At 44.3% G+C, this 10,122-nt stretch overlaps 1 protein-coding gene across 1 annotated transcript; it reads right to left on the bottom strand.

The window, feature by feature from the left end:
• Window positions 1–8,940: 8,940 nt before the first annotated feature.
• On the bottom strand, window positions 8,941–9,888 carry LOC141153019 (olfactory receptor 5G3-like). Its single transcript, XM_073637692.1, has one exon. It carries the CDS (start codon window positions 9,886–9,888, stop codon window positions 8,941–8,943), a length of 948 nt encoding a protein of 315 aa, XP_073493793.1.
• Between the last annotated feature and the right edge of the window lie 234 nt (window positions 9,889–10,122).

Here is a 10,122-nt window from a genome sequence, read left to right as displayed (position 1 = left end):
AAGGGCCCAAAATTAAGATAACATAGATGGGAGAGGTCTCTATGAATAGGAATTCCTAAGTATTTGATACCCTGTGAGGGCCAGGCAAAGGGAAAGTTGGACTGGATGGAATCCTATATGGATTTGGGGAGGGAGACATCGAGGGCCTCAGACTTCGCTGCATTGATTTTAAAATTTGACCATGTAACAAAGTGATCTATTTCAGCCATAACAGCATGGATGGATATATGTGATTGAGTGATATATACTAGGACATCATCAGCAAATAGAGAGCACTTGTACTCGGTGCCTCCCACCTCAATCCACCTAATATTGGGGTTATGGCGAATTGATGAGAGCAGGTGCTCCGTCACTAGGATGTATAAGAGAGGGGACAGAGGACATCCCTGCCTTGTCCCATTGGTGATTGTGAAAGGTGATGAAAATGTTCTGATGCACCCCCTGGGCCTTGGGACACCCGGAGCCGGACCCTTTTTGGTGGATGCTGGTGGTTGTAGTCTTCGTGGCGGTGACCCTGTTCCGTGGCTCAGGGTGGTCAAACCAGTGGCGGAACTATTTATGTGGTTTTGATGTTTAAATGTCCGACTACGCCACCCGTGGATTGCGGTCAGAGTGAACCGCCGCTGCAGGGCAGACCGCTGAGGCTGGTGTTGTGGGTGCAGCAGAGCGTAGCATAACTCCCCACGGGAGGAGTATAGCCTCAGGGCAGTGTATGCGGAGGATGGGGGTGATGGTGCAGGGCAGCAGCAGTAACGACACGGAGTCAGTGATGCAGTCCAGGGCCTTTACTCACAGTTCTTATTATCCAGACCACGTCTGCAGGTAACGGCTGCCCACGTCGTACTGTGCTCACCAGGTGAGGGGCTCAGACAACTCCCAGATAACTTTGGAGCGCTTCACAGGACCCCCTTTGTGTGTCCTTTGTCTGGCCTTTCTTACCAACCCTTCTGTCCGGCTGCCTCGGGCCTCCTCTTGGTAAACTTGGCGCCAGTTTCCCTGACCCTATGTGGTGCCTTCCTAGCGGGTGTAGCGAGGGGCTGCGCCACATAAAATGTCACAGCCTCCGGTTTCTAGCTGAGGGTCGTTTCCTGCCTCCACTAGTTTCGGGGACCGGTCTCCCCCTTTGGCCTGACCCCTCCACGCAGGTGGATTCGGGCGTGCGGTGGCGACTCGCCCGTCCGCACCCCTGGGATCCCTTCATTCCTCGTTCCTGGAGCCTTCTCCGCTCCTCTTCCTTCCTTCTCCCTCTTCCAGGCCTGGGCCTCTGTTACTAGGCCCGCCTCCGGAGCAGAGCTCATGCAGAGCCCCTGCTCCCTGCCACTTCTGCTCAGACTTCTCTGCACTGAACTAAGATGGTGCCCACCTTTTATACTCCCTTCTCAATGCACCCAGGAACTGCTTCCTCCCTGCTCCTGCACTACAGGGTTCCCCTTCCTCAGTGTTCCCTCCCCCCACTCCAGCCAGGGACAGGGACTGTCTTGCCCATCTCAGAGGCATATTGGTCGCCCTGCCCCACGGCAATGTGGTGTAATGCATGCAGGTGTCGGGTCCTCATCCACACTCCATCCTTACCTGAGAGTGAGATATCACACCTCTGGATGAGGTGCAATACCTCTGTAGCAACCGAGCCCTCAGGGTGCTACAGTTCCATTTATCTTCAGCCTAGGTGACGTATTGTGATACAGGGCCGTGATTTTGGCTATAAAAGGGTCCCCTAGACCCCTACCCCAAGCTTTTTAAGAGAATCATATATGGCGTGCCAGGAGACTCTATGGAATGCTTTCTCAGCATCCAACGAGAGTATCTAATTACAAATTTTTAACTGCATCTAGCCCAGGAAATACTTTGTGCCTAGTAGCAGTGTCTGCTAGTCAGCGGATTATCCCGGCTGTTAAGCAAGCTACACCACCTGTAGTTTAGACACTTAATTTTTTCAAAGGAATTGCTTCGGGACCATGGGATACTCAGTGAAGAGCATCAGGAGGCACCCCAAGGCATAGGGGCTGGGACTGGCAGTAGGATGCCTTGCGGTGGACAGCCGAGCTCGATCCTTATAAAAGCTTTTTAACTGCAGCAGCTTTAGTGGACGCTACTGGAGCTGGAATTACGCGGCTGCTGGCATGAGACTTGCCCTCCAATAGATCCTTGTAAATGGATTTAAAGTGTATTCATTCAAATTAGAGAGACAATTTAAATTAAAAAGCATAGAGCTGCCTCCACCACAGGGGGGCTCGCTCGACCCACCAGCGGACAGGCACCAGTATTGGGAGAGGGGGGCTGGCCATCAGGGTTCACCGCGGCTCTGGCACAAACCCGGCGACAAGGAGGTGGCACGGGCAGGAGCGGACTGGCCGTGTCGGCTTCTCACTTTTTGGATTTTAGAAGGGCATGACGTGCCTATATCTGTGTCTCCCCCTCCTTTTACTCCTCCACCTCTTTTATTTTCGCATGACTATATGTACTTGTCTCTTTTCCATGTGTTAGTTATGTCTTCTGAGCAGTTTGTCAGCTTTTGGACACCTTTGAAGGTGTTTTCTATGTGTTTCTATGTGTTTTTGTTTGCCTGCCATTGGTTTTAACGGTGTTCGAAGGTGTTCGACGAACAGTTCGACGAACAGTTCGGCGAACACACGGGTGTTCGACGAACCGAACCGAACTCGAACACTACGGGAGTGGCTCAACACTAATTGCAAGTTCCTCCATCCTAATTTTTGGCAGCTTTTGCTTGGAAGGCATAAGCAAAGACTATGGGAGACCCACTGCCCAATAATAGGAATAAGGTTTTTAAGATGCTGTACTGCATGGCTCTTGCTTGCCAGCATTGCAAGTTCCTCCGTCCTAATTTTTGGCATTTTTTGCTTGGAAGGCAAAGGCAAAGACTATAGGAGACCCCCTTCCCAATAATCGGAATAAGGTTTTTAAGATGCTGTACTGCATGGCTCTTGTTTTCCAGCATTGCAAGTTCCTCCATCCTAATTTTTGGCAGCATTTGATTCGAAGACACAAGCAAAGACTATTGGAGACCCACTCCCCAATAATGGGAATAATGTTTTTAAGATGCTGTACTGTATGGCTCTTGTAAGGGGCATTAAAACCGTATTGTTAAACCTCAATGAACTCCACAGCTCTTCCTAGGGGCATTTAAACCATCTTGTTAAGCTACTGCGACCTCCACCACTTTTCCAAGGGGCATTAAAACCGTCTTGTTAAGCTAATGTGACCTCCACGTCCCTTCCAAGGGGCATTAAAACCATCTTGTTAAGCAACAGCAACCTCCACTTCATTTTCAAGGGGCATGAAAACTGTCTTGTTAAGCTACTGTGACCTCCATCACTTTTCCAAGGGGCATTAAAACCTTCTTTTTAAACTACTGTGACCTCCACGTCTCTTCCAAGGGGCATTAAAACCGTCTTGTTAAGCTACTGTGACATCTATGTCTCTTCCAAGGGGCATTAAAACCGTCTTGTTAAGCTACTGCGACCTCCACGTCTCTTCCAGGGGGCATTAAAACCATCTTGTTAAGCTACTGTGACCTCCACGTCTCTTTCAAGGGGCATTAAAACCGTCTTGTTAAACCTCTCTGAACTCCACACCTCTTCCAAGGGGCATTAAAACAGTCTTGTTAAGCTACTGCGACCTCCACCACTTTTCCAAGGGGCATTAAAACCGTCTTGTTAAGCTATTGCGACCTCAACCACTTCTCCAAGGGGCATTAAAACCATCTTGTTAAGCTACTGTGACCTCCACGTCTCTTCCAAGGGGCATTAAAACCGTCTTGTTAAACCTCTCTGAACTCCACACCTCTTCCAAGGGGCATTAAAACAGTCTTGTTAAGCTACTGTGATTTCCACGTCTCTTCCATGGGGCATTAAAACCGTGTTGTTAAACCTCTCTGTACTCCACAGCTCTTCCAAGGGGCATTAAAACCGTTTTGTTAAGCTACTGTGACCTCCACGTCTCTTCCACGGGGCATTGATATTGTCTTTTTATTCCACTGCGACCTCCACCACTCTTCCAAGGGGCATTAAAACCTTCTTGTTAAACCACTCTAAACTCCACAGCTATTTCAAGGGGCATTGAAATGTTGTTTTTAGTTACCTCTAACCTCCACGACTCTTCCAACGGGCATTGCATTTCCTCCTAATTTGAGTCAGCTTTTGCTTTTCAATGCAAAGGCAAAAGCTAAGGGAGACCCACTCCCCAATAATGGTTAGAAGGTTTTTAGTATGCTGTAATCCACGTCTCTTTCGAAGGGCATTGCAGTTCCTCATAATTTTTGGAAAGCCTTCAATTCACTGCTCAGGCCAACAGTGTACAAGAGACCCAGTTGCTATAAGTGGAAAAAACGGTTTAGTTAAGGCCCTCTGACCTCCATGTCACTTCCAAGGGGCATTGGAGTGCCTCAAAATTTTTGGTAGGCATTGCACTCACTGTATGCCCTAGAACTGTGTAGCTGAACCACTCCTTTTGTTACAGAAACATATCCTACAAGACATGTGTGGTTGACTGGCCTGACATTGATGTGAATGGTCCCTGTTCCTCCTGCTCTTTATCCTTTGCCACCACCTCATCCATCATTTATCACCTGAAGCTTTGTTTTAACGGGAGTCATAAAACTGGTATAGTAGCAGGAAAACATCTAGCAATCCTCGGAGGAGGTAGGATATGCGCCAAAACGCTGACCACCTCAGGCCTAGCCGCTACTACATACATGCGCTTGCATTCCAAAAAAACAAAGCAGATGCTAACTTCTATCATCATCATCATGCTTCTCACCTTGGCACTCTCAACTCCCCTGATGGAGAAGCCAGGCCCACCGGAGGAGTCTGGTTCTCTGGTGGGCTCGTCCAATGCTGCCCTAAAGCAGGCCGGGCTAAGAAAAGTGTGTAGGGGAAGTACCCAGGTGAAATAAGGGCGGCTGGGGACCGTTTATGGACACCCGGCCGCCCCCTGGAGGCTGGGGACCGAGTATGGACACCCAGCTACGGGGCGGCTGGGGACCGAGTATGGACACCCGGCCGCCCCCTGGCGGCTGGGGACCAAGCGTGGACACCCGGCCGCCTTGCCACTGGGGACTGAGTATGGATACCTCGCTGCCAAAGCAGCCATGAGGTAGTGGCCAGCTTCGGTCTCCTCGAAACTAAAAGGCCCCATTTCAAGTGCAAGCTAGCAGTAGGGTATTGCAGCCTGCAGGTGGGTAGGTGGTTGGCTGCATATTTGCGCTTGCATTGCAAAGAATGGGGGAGGTACAATTGAACACTGCCCTGGGACAAGGACTTGCACGGGGATAGCTGCAAGTCTGCATCTTCTGATGCGGCAAGGATCACTTCTGATGGGCACACTTTTAGGCAGTGACCCTGGGAGTCAGAGATGCTTCCAGGGGTCTTCCCCATGATGTTCCCATGTCTTTTCAGCACTATATGCATGTATCACACAGTACATGTCCAGATAAGGTTGTAAAATGTTAAAATGACATTTCCCGGTGAATGCATTTGTCAAGGTTGAAAGCAATATAAAAGTGCAAAAACGCATAAAAAATGCTACTTGTGAACATAGCCCAAGGTGTGGAGGAGTATTTTTGTTTTTGGTTATTTATTTTACCTTATACACAAGTCTTTACCCTGGAAAGGAAATTCCTTAACATATTTCACAGGAAAACAGTTTCAGTTTCGTTTTTGAACGTTTTATTGTGAGCCCGTAAAATTGGCTTAATACCTCTGACCACGTTGTTGACAGCAGTGACCTGGGGGTCAGAAATGCTTCCTGGGGTGATCCCCATGCTGTCCCCATGTCTTTTGAGCACTGTCACTATCGTTTTGGGCACTTTTTAGTCTTTCTACAGACTGCCGGGGATGCCGCCGCAAAAATGCTCGGGTCTCCCATAGACTAATATTGGGCTCGTTGCTCGGGTCGAGCACCCGAGTATCACGGTGAGCTCGGCCCCAGCTTCGAGCACCCGAGCATTTTAGTGCTCGCTCAACACTAATAATTACATGAAACATTATTATTAAACATTTTTAACACCTTCATGCCGCGGCCAATATCCTTTTTTCAATTTTTCTCTCCCCTTCTACCAATAGCTAGAATATTTTTATTTGTCTGTCCACATAGCCAAGTGTGTTAAAATTGCAAAAAAAGTGCAATTCCACAATTATTTTTTCCTTTTTTTTTTATTTTTTATTTATCATGTTCACTTGTTCACTGTATGATAAAACTGACCTGGCAATAGAATTATCCAGGTCAGTACAATTACGCAGATACCTAACATATTTAATTTTTTTTTAATTTAGGTGGTGAAAAATAATAAAATAAATTCAGATTTATTTTTTTTTAAATGTTGCTTGGGACGCCGTTTTCTGAGACCCATAACATTTTCATTTTATGGTATATTGGACTGTTTGAGGACTTCTTTTTTGCATCTTTAGCTGATGTTTTTACTGATACCATATTGGGGTCGATAGGGTATTTTGATTGCCTCTTATTGAATTTTATTGCAATATTTTCTTGATTTTCTTTTTTGTTACACCTTTTATCAATTGGATTAATTTATTTTAGATGCTGATGGAGCAGCCTTTTATGAACACAGTGAAAATAAATATATATATTTTGCATTTTTTTATTGCTTTATATTTAATGGGGTTAACAAGGGGTAATATTGACTTTTATATATTTTTTTTCATATTTTTAAAAGCATTTCTTTAACCCCTTTCTGGCCCCAGGCCATCACCCCTGGTTCAGTGAGGGCTCCGGAGCTGAGCCCGCACTGAACTGAGCACATATCAGCTGATTCTTACAGCTGACATGTGCCCGCAACAGCCGCCGGTGGAATTGTGATCCACCAACTGCTGTTAACATGTTAAATGCCGCTGTCAATCTCTGACAGTGGCATTTAACATCGCCGCGCCAAAAGTGCGGCATTAGCCCCGCCTATCGGTGACGCCTTCACATCATCACAGGTCACCGATGCATGGGCATGACAACCTGTGGTCTGCAGCAGACCCCTGTGGTTGTCATGTAAAGATTGCTATGGGTGCCACCAAGTGATTGGCGCTCATAGCACAGGAGCATTTCTACTGCATACAAGCGATCTGTTCACCACCTGTATGCAGTATAAGCAGTCAGACAAGTGCTGCTTCTAGTCTCCTATGAAGACTATTGAAGCATGCAGAAAGTGTAAAAAAAAACATTTTTAAAAATATTAAAAACAAATATATATATAAATTTAAATCACCCCCCTTTCACCCCTTTCAAAATATAATAATAAAAAAAAAACAACATACACATATTTGGTATCGCAGCATTCAGAATCCCCTGATATATCAATATAAAAAAATAATTAATCCGATTGGTAAACGGCGTAACGAGAAAAAAATTCTAAACTCCAGAATTATGTTTTTTTGGTCGCCGCAACATTGCAATAAAAGATTGGAGTGTAAAAAATAAGTCTTCACCCGGTCCCATATCCCAAATAATGGAGACGCTATGGGTCTCGGAAAATGGCGCTTTTTTTTTTTAGATAACTTTTGGGTTTTTTTCACCACTTAAATAGAACCTATACATGTTTGGTGTCTACAAACTCATAATGACCCTGAGAATAAGAATGGCCAGTCAGTTTTAGCATTCAGTGAACGTAACGGTAAAAAAAAGAAAAAAAAATCTGTGGTATTGCACTTTTTTTTGCAATTTCACCGCACTTGGAATTTTTTTCCCATTTCCCGTACACGATATGGTAAAACTAATAATGTCGTTCAAAAGTACAACTCGTCCCACAAAAAATAAGCCCTCAAACGGCCATATTGGCAAAAAATAATAACGCTATGGCTCTGGGAACAAGGGGAGCAAAAAACGAAAACGCAAAAGCAGAAAATTCAAAGGTCCTACCTGCAATCATCTGAGCGCTTGACCTACACATAGCAATGCATTAGTGCTGCTATGTATAGTGAAAATCAGTTTCCTATGAATGCCAGCTAAACGCTGGCTTTCACGAGAAAACCGCCATGGCAAGCACAGAGGTCTTTAGCAGTCCCCCGGCTGTCATGGCAGTCCACTGGTGCTCCGTGATCATGTCACAGGCTCATTGATGGGCACGTGGAATGACACGATCCCCTGATGGCACGCAATAAATACCCCTGTCAGAGATTGGAAACAAGTTAACATCTGTGGCTGTTAGAGGAAGATGATGGCTGAATAATTCAGCCATCATCTGCTGGGAAGGATGAGAACTCGGCATTCAAGCCCTCATCAAAGTCAGAAACCCGACATATTACGTTACTATACATCATATGTTGGGACTGGGTTTATAATAGAATCAAAAATGAAAAAAAAATTGTATCAATATGTTGTTCCTAAAGATGATTTTGTCAAAATAAATTTGACTGGGCAAAAACCATCATACTATAGAAAATCATGGTTCAATACAGGTACTGTCGAAAGCACAGCTTCATAGTCTTCACTCCAGTGATTGACATTTGGACATTATTCTTAGTTTCCCAAAGTTCCTCTAAAGTTGGGAAATTCTAAATAAATTTGATTATTTGAAAAATTGATTTGCTCATCTTTAGTATCTACAAGTGTGTGCTCTTTCCTTTCTTAACAATTTAAAAAGTGCACCATGATAACTCATTTTATGTCCTCCACCTATGACTTTCACTCTTGATTATGTTGACTTTCCTAGGTCTTTGTAGGTTTAGAAAAAAGAGCCAGTTCCAACCCAAAGGCTAAGTACCTAAGTTAACTGCACACTCTAATGTATTTTCTATTATTAATAAAAAAAAATTAGAAAAAGTTTGATCTCCCAGAAGACATTGATGTTTTAGTCCAGTAAAAATAATGGAAAACTTCTGACAGTTTTAGCGAACTTGAAAGGTGAAATGGAGGTTTTACGCTATTCGTACCACCAGCTTTTCTTTAATCTTTAACTGTTATATTGATGAGATTTGGTCAAAATAAATTTGACTGGGCAATGTCTTTAACTAAATTTTTTCTCAGAGTGCCCTTGACATCCTTATTTCTGACGCTATAGACGATGGGATTCAGCATGGGCGTCACAGACGAGTAGAGTAGGGAGACCGAATTGTCCAAGTCTGTAGATGAACGGGATTGTGGACGTAAGTACAGAATCATAACGGTTCCAAAAAAAACAGTCACCACAATAATGTGGGAGGCACATGTGGAGAAAGCCTTAAACCTTCCATGAGAAGAATTGATTTTTAAAATGGTGGACAGAATATTAACATATGAAACCAGGATCAAGAAGAAGGATAATATAGCTATGATCCCTGCTGAAATATACATTGCTAAATCATGGAGCCAAGTGTCACTACAGGACATTTGTATAAATGGTGGAACTTCACAAAAGAAGTGGTTGACATGGTGAGAATTGCAGAAGGACAACTGGAAGGTGTAGGTGACATGTGTGATGGAGTTTATGAAGCTTGAAGTCCATGACGCAGTGGCCAGACTGATACACAACTTCCTGCTCATGATATTGTTGTAATGCAGAGGTTTACAGATGGCAACAAACCTATCATAAGCCATTACGGCAAGTATGAAACATTCTGTAGCCCCAAATGCCAAATGAAAGTGCATCTGGATGGCACATTCCAGTAGAGAGATGCTCTTGTCTTTGCTTAAGGTGTTCATCAGAATTTTGGGCACCACGGTGGAAGAGAAGCAAATGTCGATGAAAGAGAGATTGATAAGAAAAAAGTACATGGGAGTGTGGAGTTTAGGATTAATAGTTACCACTATGATCAGGAGAAGGTTTGCCGACAATGTTATCAAATAGATCGTCAATAAAGCAAGGAAGCCAATGACCTTCAGATAAAGGATATTGGACAAACCAAGGAGAAAAAATCTGGTTGAAGAGGATTGGTTGAACATTTCCATAGCATATAAAGGAGATCCTGTTGGGGACAAAAAGTTAAAATGCAAGTTTACTTAATGACTTAAAGTGAATGATTCAACTATGTTTAACATGAAAAGTAAAGTTGATTGGCACCTCCAAAAAAATAGATAAAATCTTCAAATTGTATTCCATAAGTATCAAACAATTAAAATCCACATGCTAGTGATAAAAAAAAAGCACTCTGATGCATTTCTGGCATTGTGGGCGCCCATAGT

This window comes from Phyllobates terribilis, unplaced genomic scaffold (assembly GCF_046119375.1).
Source record: "Phyllobates terribilis strain yellow unplaced genomic scaffold, ASM4611937v1 Scaffold_7__3_contigs__length_470593459, whole genome shotgun sequence".
Taxonomy (NCBI): Eukaryota; Metazoa; Chordata; class Amphibia; order Anura; family Dendrobatidae; genus Phyllobates; species Phyllobates terribilis.
The sequence above is the reverse complement of the archived record's forward strand: the minus strand, read 5'-3'. Positions and strand labels throughout refer to the sequence as shown.